General features: G+C 46.9%; 5 protein-coding genes across 5 annotated transcripts; 2 read left to right on the plus strand and 3 right to left on the minus strand.

Annotated features, from left to right (window-relative positions):
* Positions 1–189: 189 nt before the first annotated feature.
* Positions 190–1,037, minus strand: K441DRAFT_665302 (S-adenosylmethionine-dependent methyltransferase). Its single transcript, XM_067649479.1, has 5 exons — positions 861–1,037; positions 748–794; positions 629–691; positions 443–524; positions 190–382 (listed from the first exon to the last, which is right to left on the minus strand). Exons 1-5 carry the CDS (start codon positions 861–863, stop codon positions 359–361), a joined length of 219 nt encoding a protein of 72 aa, XP_067500539.1. The 5' UTR covers positions 864–1,037; the 3' UTR covers positions 190–358.
* Positions 1,038–1,121: 84 nt separating this feature from the next.
* Positions 1,122–2,147, plus strand: K441DRAFT_616846 (TFIID-18kDa-domain-containing protein; the record flags this gene model as incomplete). The annotated part of the gene is made up of 4 exons (XM_067645762.1): positions 1,122–1,417; positions 1,499–1,580; positions 1,645–1,679; positions 1,807–2,147. The coding sequence occupies exons 1-4, from the start codon at positions 1,360–1,362 to the stop codon at positions 2,145–2,147; spliced, it is 516 nt and encodes a 171-aa protein (XP_067500540.1). The 5' UTR covers positions 1,122–1,359.
* Positions 2,148–2,511: 364 nt separating this feature from the next.
* K441DRAFT_576607 (eukaryotic translation initiation factor 3 subunit F) lies at positions 2,512–3,693 on the minus strand (the record flags this gene model as incomplete). The annotated part of the gene is made up of 3 exons (XM_067644203.1): positions 2,512–2,734; positions 2,824–3,536; positions 3,589–3,693. The coding sequence occupies 3 exons, from the start codon at positions 3,691–3,693 to the stop codon at positions 2,512–2,514; spliced, it is 1,041 nt and encodes a 346-aa protein (XP_067500541.1).
* Positions 3,694–3,864: 171 nt separating this feature from the next.
* Positions 3,865–6,354, plus strand: K441DRAFT_616852 (digestive-organ expansion factor). The gene is made up of 2 exons (XM_067645763.1): positions 3,865–4,043; positions 4,094–6,354. The coding sequence occupies exons 1-2, from the start codon at positions 3,907–3,909 to the stop codon at positions 6,105–6,107; spliced, it is 2,151 nt and encodes a 716-aa protein (XP_067500542.1). The 5' UTR covers positions 3,865–3,906; the 3' UTR covers positions 6,108–6,354.
* Positions 6,355–6,402: 48 nt separating this feature from the next.
* Positions 6,403–8,299, minus strand: K441DRAFT_707426 (acyl-CoA dehydrogenase NM domain-like protein; the record flags this gene model as incomplete). The annotated part of the gene is made up of 11 exons (XM_067653721.1): positions 6,403–6,512; positions 6,545–6,606; positions 6,673–6,769; positions 6,831–6,978; positions 7,033–7,260; positions 7,441–7,552; positions 7,620–7,672; positions 7,785–7,839; positions 7,877–7,983; positions 8,089–8,122; positions 8,250–8,299. The coding sequence occupies 11 exons, from the start codon at positions 8,297–8,299 to the stop codon at positions 6,403–6,405; spliced, it is 1,056 nt and encodes a 351-aa protein (XP_067500543.1).
* Positions 8,300–15,186: the final 6,887 nt, after the last annotated feature.

The raw sequence follows: 15,186 nt of genomic DNA on the forward strand, positions 1-15,186 counted from the left end.
TTCAAACTCTCTTCTCTTGATCTGTTTGCCTATTTTAGGGGCGGGCTGGAAGTGTATTCATAGGTTGTTAAGGCACGCTGGCTGGGTTAGTTTTGGGTATGGGGCAGGAAGGTGAGTGGAGGCCGAAAAAGGAAAACATTGTATATATATTAGTCTAGTACTGACCATCTTAATCACTCTCATAACACGCCCAGGACTTGAAAATTGATGCGATTGTGACATTGCTACTCTGTTTTCACTGCCTACGATTTCATTGAACATACTCGTCTTATAAAGAAAGCCTTCGCTCTACCAATGCTCCGGTAACGCCTATGCTCAATAATTTTACAGCAATCCACTCACATCCACCATTCCTTTTTTACTGTCCCATGAATATTGAGATCTGGTTCCGTTATATCAGCCTTCTATTTCCCCTGTGGTTTTATACCCAAACAAAACTTACCGCCATTAACACGCAGCAGATACTCACATACGGACTCAACCGCTCACCTATCCGCGCGCACTTCCAGAATATGCCGAAAACACTGTGGTGTATCCATCAGCGCATTGTTCCACAAACGTAATCGAGCCACAAGATCTCAGAATATCAAAACGTAAATGAACCGGAGGACTGAAATTTCGAGCTTACCCATCCTTATTCCGGTCCATTATCCCAGGGAAGACATAGTGTGCGTAGGAGGACGTGCAGATTCTATGCTATATTAGTTAACGGAATCGGTGGAGAAGGAAGGATAACAAGCGGCGCACAATAAGAGGATGGCGAGGAGGAGGGACTGGAAGTTGAAGAGAGCTGTCTGAAAAAAATCTAGAAGTTAGCATTTGCATTCTTCCTCGGGGACATTTGGAAGTAGGCATAGTACCATGGTGGCCCCAGCGCTCAAGCGTTCGAGTTCAGTGTGAATGTGGCCTCTTGGATTATTTCAAGGCATGAAGTGGAATCAAAAGAGACTTTGTCAGGTCTTAGTTATGGTACACTCCTAGTATTTCCGAAAGGAGAGCGAAAGGTGCAGTAAACGTCAACCTGTCAAGACTACGGTGGCTGTCGCATGCGATGTTCGGAAAAATCGCGGTGCCGGTGGTGGACTGCGGAGTGACGATCTTGGACCAGTACGAGTATCCGTTCTGAACGTTACTCAGGATACCGAATCTACATTACGCGCTACTCTTACCACTTTCAGTGCATTGGAACCACTCGTCGTTCATTTCTCATGGCATAATTTAAGGTCTCGAGATAAGGCATCGAAAAGCCGTCATCTTGAAGACAGACGCTCTCTCAACAGCAAACCTCAGCTCCACTCTTCCTACGAACCAGCGCATCTTGTTGCTCCTCTCAAGCTGCAGCAGCTTCTTTAGTTAGTCATGACAGAACCACGCATGCGCATGCGCCAGAAGGGCCAACAGTTCCCCACGTCCGACTGTACGCTCTCCACTTCACGAAACCATACCCTACTCAGAAGAATAAATCCGTACCTGAAAGCCATCGCTAATATCCCACCAGTAGAGGCATACCTCGTAGCCTTTGGCGATGATCGCGACCCGCTACCCGAAACCGTCAAAGTGCTCGACGAGATCGTGACAGAGTACGTCCTCCTTCCCTCCCCGAACCTTCTCTCTCACCTGTTGCCAATCTAACTTCCTCCATAGCTTCATAATCGAAACTTGCCACGAAGCCACCGCTTGTGCCTCCTACAGCCGCCGTGCCAAGATAAAAGTCGACGACTTCAAGTTCATGACGAAGCCACCGCTTGTGCCTCCTACAGCCGCCGTGCCAAGATAAAAGTCGACGACTTCAAGTTCATGACGAAGCCACCGCTTGTGCCTCCTACAGCCGCCGTGCCAAGATAAAAGTCGACGACTTCAAGTTCATGCTACGGCGTGATCCCAAGAAGCTCGGACGTGTTACAGATCTGTTGAATCTAGAGAAGGAATTTAAAGCGAAACGGAAAGCATTCGATACGGATGAGGGTGTTCTAGGGAAAGAGGGAGAGAAGACGGAGAAGGCAAAAGGGAAAGATGCAGGGGCAGGGGAAGGAGATGCGGGCGGAAAGGGGGCGGCGGAGGGGGCCGGGGGAGAAAAGAGAAAAAAGCAGAAGGTGTGGAAGGGGGATGCTGCTAGCACTGTAGCTAGTAGTGCTGGCGGGAGGTAGTTTGTGTTTTGATGCGGGAAATTGAGCGGCATTGCTTGGAGTCTGGGCTGAGGGAGCATTTTAGGGCGTTGTGGAACACTCGTATCAGATATAGCGCCACTGGGTGGTAAGCGGAGGTCTATGAACCTTCGATGACTCTCTAGAGAGTTTTCCTGGAGACATTGGTCCCGCAGGCTTACACCAGCTCCGTAGTTACTTTACATGGGAGCAATCTCACAACCCAAGTTCTGATCCCCATGAGTTTTACCCCCAACCAAATTAAACACCAGAGCTTTTTCGCCCGTAAAACATGCAATCCGTAATTCTGTTTAAACATGCAATCCGTAATTCTGTTTCAACATGCTGATCCAATCCTCATAACATTTCATGACTCATTCGATCGATTCTGGCCACCCCGTCCTTTGCCCCGCCTCTCTCCCTGCCCTCCCTTCTGCCCACCGTCTCCACTGCCTCCCCCTGTGCCTGTAAGAGCATCTCCGGTGCCTAGCGTGAGCGCTGCGGTGGCTAACCTGTTGGAGAGATCGATTTGCGTGCGTATGGTGTTTGCGAGGTAGGAGACTACAAGGACGTCCTGGATGTGGTTGTTGCTATGCATAATTAGAATTTAACTCCGCGGCAACATAGAAGGATGGGAAATGCAATGTGTAAAAGACGGATATGCCGAGGCAGAACTCACAAATCTCGCTCAATATCCGCCGGATCCACCTTCGGCGCCAAACTTAATGCATTCATCAAGAACTGGCCGAGCGCACTGCTCGGCTCCGCCTCTTCATCTAGAACGTTGTTCACATAATTGGACACCCGCTCCAGCATATCCAGGACGTGCTGTATAGCCCTCTCCAGACTCTCAATATCAGTGAGAATTCCTTGTGTCCTGTCCTCTTGATCTTTCGCCCCGGAAATCAGCTCCAGTCCGCTCTTCTCCGCCTCGCCATACTTGATCTCATACGGCACCGGAATAAAAAGACAGCTATCCGCCGCACGTTCCGCCGTCACACCAACAGGCGCAGAGATGTACGTCCTGGCCTCGATATCCTGGCCCGGCACCGTGCTGACAGTCAAATGCACCGCAGGATGCGGCCACGTGCCATCGCCCTGCTGGCCGTAGAAGTTCTGGATAAGCGCAGAAAACGTGTTGAGCTCGGCGCTGGTCGCGTACCAGCCGACCAGTACCTCGCGCGGGTTCGCACGTAGGTGCAGCGCCAGCATCTGCTTCTGGTAGTCCATGTCGACCTCGACCTGCTCGGCGGTCTCCGTGTGCGGCACCGCGTAGCAGTTGCGGATCTCGACTTCGGTACCGTCTTCGGTGCGGGTGCCAAGCAGTGTGCCAATCACACGCTCCTGGTCCGGGTTGCGGCGCAGGGAGTGGTCGAGAATAGAAAATATAGCCTAGATAGCAAATTAGCATCGTCCACAGGTGAACGAGGACAGATTGGCGTACCTGAGGCTGTATAACGACACTTAGTGGGGCAGTGGAGGGTTGCGCTCCCACGGGCGCTGGGCCGAGCGGCCGAGCGAGATGGAGGAAGGAATCGGTGTCCGCCATGCTGGGCAGCGCTTTTCAGGACGTTCAGCGCTGTTGGCAGGCTTTGAGGCGGTGAGTAGAAGGGTAGAAGGAAGCTTGTGTCTCTGATATTGTTGCGGTTGGTGACGCTTGGCGTTGTGTGGAATTTCCTCGCCAAAGATTTCTGCCCCTCACCGCCTCAGATCCTCGTCGAAAAAAGTTCGGAGGTTTCGTGCTGGGCGTCGATACACCACTATGGCGCCAATGCGAGGAGGAGGTTTCAGAGGCCGTGGTCGTGGTCGTGGGAGAGGAGGGTTAGGATCTGGTTCAAGAAATGGGAAGAGAGATGATTTTCCAACGGCTAGAATTGAGGAACCAATGCCGCACGATGAGTAGGTTATCGAGATGCATGTTAAAGTATTTGCATTGCTAACGGGTGCAGAGATTCTTCTGAGAAATATATTCATGAATCGGATGCTGAGGCTCCCTCGGACTCCCCAGACGAGACTACATCAGAAGATGACGAGGTTCCTCAGCCAACCATCCGACCTTACAATGCCCTCCTCCAATCTTTCCAGGACTCAGCAGCACAGGAGAGGCCTCGAAGGAAGCGAAGGAAACTTGAACACGCTCTAATAAAAGGACAGGAAATTCATGAAATGCCTCTACACTCAGAAGAGATTGATGATGCCGAACCAGGTGCGGCGGATGCAGAAGAAGAGGTTGCTGGACCTGTAGAGATGGAGGACGTTGAGGGCGATGAGGATTCCTCTGATCCGTTTGAAGTACATTTCGCGAATACGGATGAGAACGAACTTTTAAGGAGGTTAAAGGCCATTGCTGCAAATGACTGGTCTAGCCAGAGGATGCTAACAGCAAATTCCGGGAAATGCCTGGCCTATACACCTGGCGGTGAGCAGAAAGGCTCTGTGAAACGAAAAGCCAAATCTACGAAAGATTTGAAACTGAAGAATCGGCTGTTTTCGACAGCTCATGAGGTCGTAGGAGAATTTGACAACCTGGAGCAAGCAATTGTGCCCCATATCTTTGACTACCAGGATGTTCTCTTTGGGGCCAGGTCCGTTAAAAATGCCGAGCGTCTTCGCCAGATCACCTGTCTCCATGCATTGAATCACTTATTCAAAACCAGGGATCGGGTGATAAAGAATAACACTCGAGCTGCTAGAGAACAGGAAGGGGAAGATATAGAGTACCGTGACCAAGGTTTCACTCGTCCCAAGATCCTTATGCTTTTAGAGACCAAACAATCATGTGTGAGAGTAGTGGACGCAATCACATCCTTGTGTGAATTTGAGCAGCAGGAGAACAAAAAGCGATTCCACGATACATTCGCGCAGGCTGAAGACAAGTTCTCGGATGACAAACCTGAGGATTTCCGAGAGTTATTCGACGGTGATGGTGACAACGAATTTCGTTTGGGCATGAAATTCACGAGGAAGACAGTCAAGTATTTCTCGAAATTCTACAACTCAGACATCATTTTTGCAAGCCCCCTCGGCCTACGGAGAGCAATCGAGTCTGGGGACCCTAAAAAACAAGATTACGATTTCCTCAGTTCTATCGAAGTCGTGATTTTGGACCAAGCCGATGCGATGCTCATGCAGAACTGGGAGCATGTAGAATACGTCTTCAGTCATCTCAACCTACAGCCTAAGGATGCTCATGGATGCGACTTCAGCAGAGTGCGTAGCTGGTACTTAGACGGAAACGCTGTATATCTTCGCCAAACGATTATATTGTCTGCGTACCTAACACCAGAGCTCAACAATCTATTTTCAAAAAATATGCGAAATGTAGCTGGCAAAATCAAGTTCCAGCACGAACATGAGGGTGCAATCATGGAAATCGGCTTGCAAGTCAAGCAGACTTTCTCCCGTTACGAATCTCCATTGCCAACAAATGACCCTGAAGCGCGGTTCAAATACTTCACGACAACAGTCATACCATCTTTAAACAGGTACCCTAAACCACCTGAAGGCGGCCAAGGTATTTTGATATTCATACCGTCGTATCTCGACTTTGTTCGTGTCCGAAACTATTTTACCACTTCGCAGACTACCCAGAATATATCTTTCGGCGCCATCTCTGAATACGTCAAGCTCCCTGAGGTTCGCCGTGCCCGTTCTCACTTCTTGACTGGCCGCCACTCAGTTCTTCTTTATACTAGCAGAGCTCATCATTTCAGAAGATATCACATCAAGGGTGTGAAGCATGTCATTATGTACGGTCTGCCAGACAACCCAATCTTTTATCAGGAGCTCGTTGGTGGATATCTTGGCGCTACCATCAGTGAAGGGAAAGTTGACCCAACCGAAGCTGGAGTAAGGGCCATGTTTTCTAAATGGGATGGACTGCGCCTCGAGAGAGTGGTGGGCACAAAGCGGGTGGGAAGCATGCTAGGGGATAAGAGTGGAGACACATTTGATTTTATTTGAACAAAAGATATCCTTCAAATTTAAATTACTCTCTGTAAGAGCCACACGGTTTTTGTACGAGCTCAGACCTGGCGATCTCGTATTGAGGCGGTGCAATACCCTAAGCTCAGCATGTGGCATTTCCTGAGTCTTGGACGTATTTGAGTCGGTATGTAAAATAAATTAGCAGTATAACATCTATTTACAGTTCTTCATTTTGCGGCACCCCCGTAGCTCTACTTCCATAGGCCAACTCGTTCCAAGCAATCTTAATGGGCTGATCTGTTAATCCTCCAGCCAAATTTAGGCATCTTAATCACAGTTTTACCTTTGCCTTTTCTGCTTGCCTGCTCAGCTTAAGAGCCTCTCGGACACCAAGGTCAATTAACACGTCTTCAGGGCCGCCCATCAAAGAGTCAGAAACTGCTGTGTCCTACAATAAGAGCTCATCGCCTTACCTGGAACAATCAATTTGGGCGTGCTTCGAAAAAAGGGTTCAACGCGGGCACCTTGGCCAGTTCTTGTGAGACCGAGTTTGGAAATATCAATACCGGTATCACGGGACTAAGTTTCAAGAAATACTTACCCTCCCATGATCTTCACGCACTCGTTGGCAACATACTTGCCAACAATGCCACCTTCAACCTTTAGAAGCGCAGCCACCCCACCTAAGAGTCTCACTCCTGTACCCAGATTCATCGTTAGCAACTCCATATAGTCAGGCAGTTCATAAGAAATACACACCATCTGCTGCACTCAAATGCTCCAGCTCATAAACGACCTGCTCCGTCCACGCCTGCAGCGCCTCGACCTGCCAGGCCATATTCCCAAACTTATACCTGACCACGGGCTGATCAATCAATCTCTGCCCAAACGCCTTACGCTTCTGCGCCTAGGCCATCACATCTTGCATGCTTGTCCTGCACCCACGAAGTGCCTGAAACACAATCCACAGTCGCTCGTGGTTGAAATTCACCATTGTCTGCCGAAACCCTGCGCCTTCGGCGCCGATAAGATACTCGGCGGGCACTTTGACGTCTTCGAAAGTCACGTAAGTGGTTGAGCTTAGCCTCCCGGCACCGGCGGAGATGGGGCGCGTTTTTAGGCCTGGGAGGCGCGGTATCAAGATCATGGAAATGCCTTGGGCGCCGGGGCCGCCGGTACGGACTGCCGTCTTAAGAAGACAAGGTCAGGGTGACTGCAAATGGAGAAGTAGCTAGGGAGAAGGGCTTACCATGAAGTAGTCAGAGAACATGCCGTTAGTGATCCAGTAGGTAATTATCAGCATTCGTGCAAGCGCTGTCATGGAGGGATGGACTTATCTTCTTCTCACCATTCACGATATAGTGCTTACCATCGGGTGTCTTTCAGCCGCGGTAGTCAAGTTGCGGACGTCGGAGCCACAGGACGGCTCAGTAACTGCGAGGCAGATCTTCTTTTGGCCACTGAGTATTTCGGGAATGACCCTGTAGAGGTCTGAGATACTCCTCGGGGCAAAACTGCTATGAACAATCTAAGAGGAAGTACACATGCTTTGCCTGAAGCGCTGGACTTGCAAATGCCCTCAAAGGTGGCGCTCCTACAGTCTATGGCGCAATGCTCATTAGCATTCTTTCGTCGCTTTCTCACTCCTTGACAAACGGGCTGAACATTAACCTACCAATCCGATAAACAAGCTTGCGTCCCTCCTCCTCTAACCAGTTCATCCCACAGCACAAAATCATGGAACCCGTCCCACTCCTCAGCCTTAATCCTGGCAATAATAGGGTACCCATTCTGGCGGAATTGACTTTCCCGCAGCGATTGGGACTAGCAGACCGGTTTTAGCACACTCTTGGTACACTTCGTCGGGGATTTTGCCGGCCGCCTCCCATTCTTCAGTCTTTCCAGCGAAGTGCTTGGAGTGCGTCAGTTTTGTGGAGATTTGGAGTGAGAAGGCTATTGAAGCAGAGACCCGCGGCCGAAAGAGGAGAGGAAGTGAAGGAATAATGAAAGTATCTACCTCCTCAGACCATTTTCGGACGTAGTCGCCGAGCCTTCAGTGGCCATCCTTGTAATATGGAGACGGGCGGCCAGTATACCTTTAGAATTGTTAATATTTTGCGATCTTTGCAAGAAGAATAGAGCTAGTTTCGGGGGCCTGGACGAATGTAGAATGCTCACCAGCTTGGCTCAGCCCACGGGATTGTGCTCCCGTAAGGCGTGGTAGTCATATTGAGGGCTACAAATAAGATTGACTTTGAGAAATAGTAAATAGTATCAGTGTGCTGTTGCAACGCAATGAGGCTTATGCGGGACTGTACTTATTTCTTTATTAAAATCCTTCGGGGGTTAATGAGGGCTCAACGACCGCGTCTCAGTCAATGTGGAACCCGTGAAAGCAGTGTCCCCGGAGCTCGATAGCTCGCTACGAGCAAGTTGGTGGTAGATTTTCGGAGGTTTAGCCGTACGCGCGTGGGAGATATCGCTGCCATTATAATGGTACCTGCTAGGTCAGTCGATTGAGTGATTTACAATAATCTTTTGTTGCATTCTTGCTTCCATCATACTTCATGTTCTCCACCGGCCCGTAAACTAAACGATCTTGCGCAGAGAAGCCTTTTGACACGTTAGTTAGGATTTACACTGAGAGCACTCGTCTACTATAATCCCTCTTGTCGACCGAGTGGCGATTACGATTTTCGTCATCAGCCTCGTCGTCAGCCTTTCACCACCTATATATGGAGGCCCCAAAACTTCATTTCAATAAGAGAGTTCTCATTCTTGATCGTCCGTTCGATACCTCTGTTATTACTAAAGGGAAGAACCACCCGTCGAGCAAGACGATCAAGAATGAGAACTCTGGTTTATTGCGAGAGGCTCTGGAGCCTCATTAAGTACACGAATTGGATGAGTCATATGCACCCCTGATCTAAGCTTGATATAGGTGCGTTGTAGTGATCAAACGCCAGGCCGACACCTCATTCTTTCGGGTTTCTCCCTGTACTCAAGATGTACCCTGCATCATAAGGCCAAGCCCATTTGAATTTTTAGAAATGCAGCGCCATGTAAAAAGAAAATACCTTTTGGACGATAAACGCTGAAATTACAATAACTATCCTACCCAATAGTCCAAACGCCTCGGTCTTTACACCCCCAGCCATACGCGCAAATACCCTTCGGTCTTCTTCGGTCATTATTGGCTCGGATAGTAAAGCATCAGCTTCTAGCCCACTCCTAACAATGCTGTTTCTGTTGTACCAAGTGGAGGAACTGCGATCGACACGCTGCCTGTCAAGCTCGATTTGCATAATCACCACTGCGAGTCTGTACACGCGAGCTAGTATACGTATCTCTTCCTTGGTTATTAAGGATGTTGAAGTGACCCTAGTGCGGACCCTATCAGCAACAAGTCCTGCTCGAGCTAACGGTGTGAGAGTATTCGTTGGCTTGGTCTTGGGCCTTCTTGACGCGCTTGTTAGCTCTTAAAGCAGGTGTAAGTCGAGGACACTTGCCTCTTTGGTGCAGGGCCCACGGGAGGTAGAGGTGCTCTAGGCTTGGGATGGAGAGGAAGTGGAAGCAGCCTGCCTATGTGAGAACCCCTTTGGCTAGTTGTGCTATGAAACCCTCGCTTGGGGGAAACATATATCCAGAAACATAAAGACGGTAGATTAACCAGACTACGCCGAGATAGTGGATGCTTCATAGCCATGATTTGTTTAGGGCTAGTAATAGTAGAGTAAGTATGGGCATTAGTATCTGAGGGAGAAGGAAGTAAGTAGCATCTCCAAGGACCGATGAGTGGCTCTGTTTCTGCCATCTTAGATGCAGGGGAATGCCTTGTGTTACGCAGCTTCGCGAGGGCGACATGTATTCAAATGTGACATATCAATAATCCCCCATCATAAGACATTCCTAACGTAAATACATTTCATCTACTACCCTCGACCAAATCCCGAAAGATGCTGTTGACCGGACAATTCAGAATGAGAACTGTCGATTTAAGCTGGCTCTAGAAGCTTTCTATATACATGAGGTAGGTGCAGGCAAGAGAAACAGGTGATGAGACATAGTGGTAAACTGTCGGACGGACAAGCCACTCATAAGAACTCTGTCGATTGAAGCTGGCTCTAGAAGCTCTCTATATACATAAGGAAGGGGTGACTGAGTCGGTGACCGAGTCAAGGTGTAGGTAAGATGGCAAGAAACAGGGCGGTGAGTCATAAGGTGGTAGGCAACTGAAACAGGGTAAGCAAATCCGATCTAGGTCAACACCCCCCAGTATTGACTGAGCAGATGAATAGAAAGTAGAGCAAAAGTCAATATAGCCAATTTGATTTTGAGTCAAATCTTCCAGATAGTTACTTTGCCTAAAAATCGTCCAAATTGAATTAGATTGGATCCTGGATATCAACGAGGTTCAATTGTCGAACGAACGCCTCGTCCTTTTTGACGTGTCAGAGCCTTCGTCAAGCCGTCTACAGCCATGTTGAGTGTAGGCGTCCATTTTATCTTGATCCTTCCTTTCTTGAACTTCTTCATTAGCTTTTCCTTGAGGGCCTTGAGCCCAGGTAGGTTCTCTCGGCTGCATACAGCCGTGATATCATCAACATAGAAGAAGACTATCAGCCAATCGTTGTAGTGGAGGCATGGCTCGCCTTTGATAGGCTTCAGGCCAAAGGCAGTCAGTGTCTTTGTAAAGTTGTTATACCAAAGTAGTGGTGAGCGTCGAAGGCTATAGAGGCTCTCGGCTCCAGCTTCTTCTTGCGAGGAATACCATTTGGTAGACGGGCCTTTATTCGCGTGCATTGAGCCTTCGTTATAATCACCTCCCCAGAACGTTCGGCAGATCCGTTCTGGTCCTGCATATTCGGAGGCGTATATTCCTTAGTAATTCCTTCGACAGCTATCCAAGCTTTAGAGTCGTCGCCATTTCGTAATAATCGTTTGGGTAGACGCCGTCTTCTAAGCGACAGTCTCTACCTCATTCATTCGAGCCGTACATTCGACCGTCGTTGGCCCTTTCAAAATCGGTTCAGTCTATTCCCATCTGCCTTCTAATCCACCAGAAGCTTCTTTGCAAATGAGGCCTCGTCGGAGGTTCTCTGTTTCAGTTCGTGATATTCAAGGGTTGACAGATTGCTGTGCCAACCGCAATAGGCGTACGTCTGTCGATTGCCATAGTATAGTAGGTTGTTCTCATTGTCCCAAAAGACTCCATGTTCATTAAGCTTTTGAAGACAGACCAGGCTCGTATGAAAGCTCGGTATATACGCTGCATTCGAGAGCGTGATCGTCTCCTTTCCTTCAGGTGTATTAATCGTGACCTTGGCTGTTCCAAAGCCTTTGATTGGCTCCAGTCGAGAGCCTGCATATATAAGCTCCGTGCTCGGACGGATATCGCCGACGAACCTTGCTCGGTCGTTGATGATGTGTAGTGTGGTTCCTAAGCCTAGGATTACACTGTCCCGAAGATCGTAGTCGGAGGTTGTAGTTCTTACTTGGTGAACAGCTAAGTTCCCATTCGGCCTCTTGTCGACGTCCTCCGGCTTCTTGTCCTGCGGAGCTTGCCTCCGTGCTCTGTCTATTTTAGCCTTCAGTTCTGGTGACGCATCAGCGATCTTCTGATCGACTGTTTTCTGAACTGACTCGGTCGGTTTCCACCAGCTCGGTCGATTGACCTCATTTAGATACCAACAATCGTAGTAGGGGTGAGGCCCACCGCATACGCATGGCACCCTTGGCTCCATCTTGCTGTCTTCCTTTGATGACTCAGTTGACTCTCCCTCGAAGGTAACTGCATAGGATCCCTGCGGGGTCTCGCCTTTCCGGGCAAGCTCCAAGCTCCGGTAGTTTCGGTATATTTCGACTAGTTCGAAGAAGCTAGGGAGCCTCTCCTTCTTCCTCTTAAGTATTTGAAATCCGTTCTTCCAATATTCCGACCAGCTCGGGGTGATTGGTTCGACTGCATATACGAAGTCTTCTACCGATCGATCACCGTCTACCTCCGGCAGACTCAACTCCTTGCACTCAGTATACACCTTCTCCCACTCTTGCAGCCAAGTCTCGTAGTTCTGGTTCTTTGGCGCCTCTTTCAGCTGTGTATACTGAGTGGCGACTTGAAGCTTTCGGGCGTCGTCAGCCGGAGCACCCGTTGCTTGAGCGAGGTGAGCATGTCGCAGGTGGTGTTGCATTTAAACGTGTGTATAGGATGGGTTCGAGAGACCGTGCTTTGTATTTGAAATCGCAAGGCGTCAATCGCTGACTCCTGCTTCTTGAAGGTGCTGAGGTCGCTCTTGTAGTCGATTCGCTGTATTGCAAGTTCCTCTTTCTCGTCCGCGTCAAGCTCCGTGACTTTTGACTTCCTAGGATTGACAGTCGTTACTGACGATTGAGTCGGTTCTTCGAGTACTGGAAGTTCCTCAAGGTATGGCAGTGAGGCAAGATTGCGATAGGATTTTAAAACTGACTGCTGCCTATATCTAACTTCTTATATAATAAAGCTACGATATTGCCACAACGTGGAGGCAATAGAGAAGATAAGGAGCTTTTACCTCGTAGTATTTTGGAGATAATTAGATGTAAAGAAGTATGTAGGGTATGGCAGTGAGGCAAGATGAGGCAAGATTGCGGCAAAACTTTGAGCTACCACTAAAGCTAGGACCATAAGCTCACAGACTCTCGGTGGAGAATCCGTTGGATAAGGAGCAGTACAAGGGGGTAACCTGAGCGGGCTGCCGCCCTCCCTGCTAGCGCTGGCATGGGTTTAGGCCAAACAAAGTATAATTCTTCGTATTATAAATGCATACAGAAGCCACCAGATAGAAAGATAATACAATAACAGGGGGAGAGCAAGAGACTTGTATCTTATATCCTAAAATACCAAATCTTGTTCGCCGGCGAATTTCCCTAATTTAAACCCAATTAAGAATATCTGGAGGCTGTTAAGGGGGAGAAGATAACAGAGGTTTCCTATAACGAAGGAGGAAGTTAGGGGGTACGTAGAGGAGGAATAACGAAGTATTAATACTGAATTGTTTTAATGTGGCGATGTGGCAATATAAGCACTAGCTGGAAGTACTAGCAGGGAGGGCATGCCCGCGTAGTGCGCCCCCGGGAATCTGATTTGTTTGTTGCAAAACGAATGAGAATCCTTGGCATGCAGATCCCCAATTTTTGCACCCAACCTTACGTGCAAAACCGTGAGATAGCCCATTTCCACATTAAACGCGCCTTATTGTCAACATATAGTCTATAACAGCTCTAGTGTTACCCCCCCTATATGCACGCGCAATACATATATTCTTACGTGCAGAAGTATTTGCACACTATAAAATGTCTTAGCACGCGCTCCTTTACCAAAATTGATTAAAATTAACAACTACCCCTAACTATATCACAACTATATGCAATTAAAGCTCTATATCTCTAATATAGCCTCTTTACTTTACTATCTACGTTATTTATAAATAGCTAGTTATATAATAGCTTTATAGTGGCACAGTAAAAGGGTAGTTAGATTTTTGCGACCGTACGTATAAAATAAAACGGCTTAGTAGCTGACCTTTACTATGCCACTATAAAGCTATTATATAACTAGCTACTTATAGGTAATATAGATAGTAGAGTAAAGAGGCTATATTAAATATATAAAGCTTTAATTGTGTATGGTTATAGTACAGTAATATATCTAAGATTTGCGTAATATTAAGGGATTTCCTTATACAAATTTTATTGTAGAGCCTTATCCAACACCTAAAAATAAGGCTTAGTTTATTCCACAATAATAAGTAATTAAGACTTCTTAAGCTTTAAATATCTTATCTATAGTAACTACTACTGTCGGGAATGAGGCAAGTTGCCGTCGCATGAAGCATATTGCCGTCACGTGTCGACGTGGCCTTAAGTTCCTCACCCCTTTCCTTATTCCTATCAAAAAAAGAATTAACCAACATTACTGTAACCCTACTTAAGTAGTTGTTATTGGTGAGTCACCCTATGTTTCTAATACTAATTAGTGGTTAAATACACAGTTAACTATAGAGCAGCTAGGTTTTTAAATAGAAGAGATAGTCTCGTATAGGGGTGCTATATGCGCTTATATAGAATGGATCCCGGCGATACTGTGCTACCTTAGACTTACGGAAAACTAGTAACAGAAGTATTACTAAGTACTAGGAGATACCAAGTTGCGTCTATTATATAGAATAACCATATTTATGAAGATTTAGTTAAGTACTTTAGGTTAGAAGTGTTACTAAACCTATAGTCCTAAAATTAATGTCTAAAACGCGTTAAACAACTACGCATATAAAGATTTAGTTAAGTACTTTAGGTTAGAAGTATTACTAAACCTATGGTCCTAAAGTTAACGTCTAAAACGCGTTAATAACATCTTAATTGCCTACCTTTTAATAGTAAACCTACGAGATTCTATAAAGCTAAAAACCCTACCTACCTTCGATGTATGATACCCCGTTAATTCTATACCTACTATAGCGTTAACCTACCTAAAGAAGTACGAGAAAAGTATTAACCTAGAGATATAGGATATAGACATTAACTCTATAAACGCCAAGGAATAGGACCTAAATGGATTCTTAGTATACTGTATAGTATACTATATAGATAGCGAATACAATAATACTGAGCTATAGTGTTATATAAAGGAGGACTTTATTAGATAGATAAAGGAAATATAGGCTCTCGCGAAGAAGGATATTATATAAGACTTCCGTAACTTCCTTTAGGAGAATAGAGTATTTATCTCTATAGATGGGGGTGCCATTAAAGATAATATCTAGGAGTAAGTTATTAATGTAAAAAAAGAGCACGAATAGACTCTATAAGAGGTTAAGCACTAACTATATACTAAGAGGAAGCTTAATTTATAATAGAATCTAAATAATACGCTAATAGAGACGCGCTCTAATTCCATTGCTCTAGGCATAAGTTCTTACATTCCGTATTTATTGCTTCTACCTCTATCTCTAGCTCCCTAGGATCTACTAATTCAACTAGTAATATTAACTACTACCCCTTAAGAGCAAGCGCAAGATCCCCTTGCTTTACGATTTAATAACCTTTAAACTTTACCACAGGAAGATTAGGTACCACGCTA

Source organism: Cenococcum geophilum (assembly GCF_001692895.1).
Source record: "Cenococcum geophilum 1.58 unplaced genomic scaffold K441scaffold_42, whole genome shotgun sequence".
Classification (NCBI taxonomy): domain Eukaryota; kingdom Fungi; phylum Ascomycota; class Dothideomycetes; order Gloniales; family Gloniaceae; genus Cenococcum; species Cenococcum geophilum.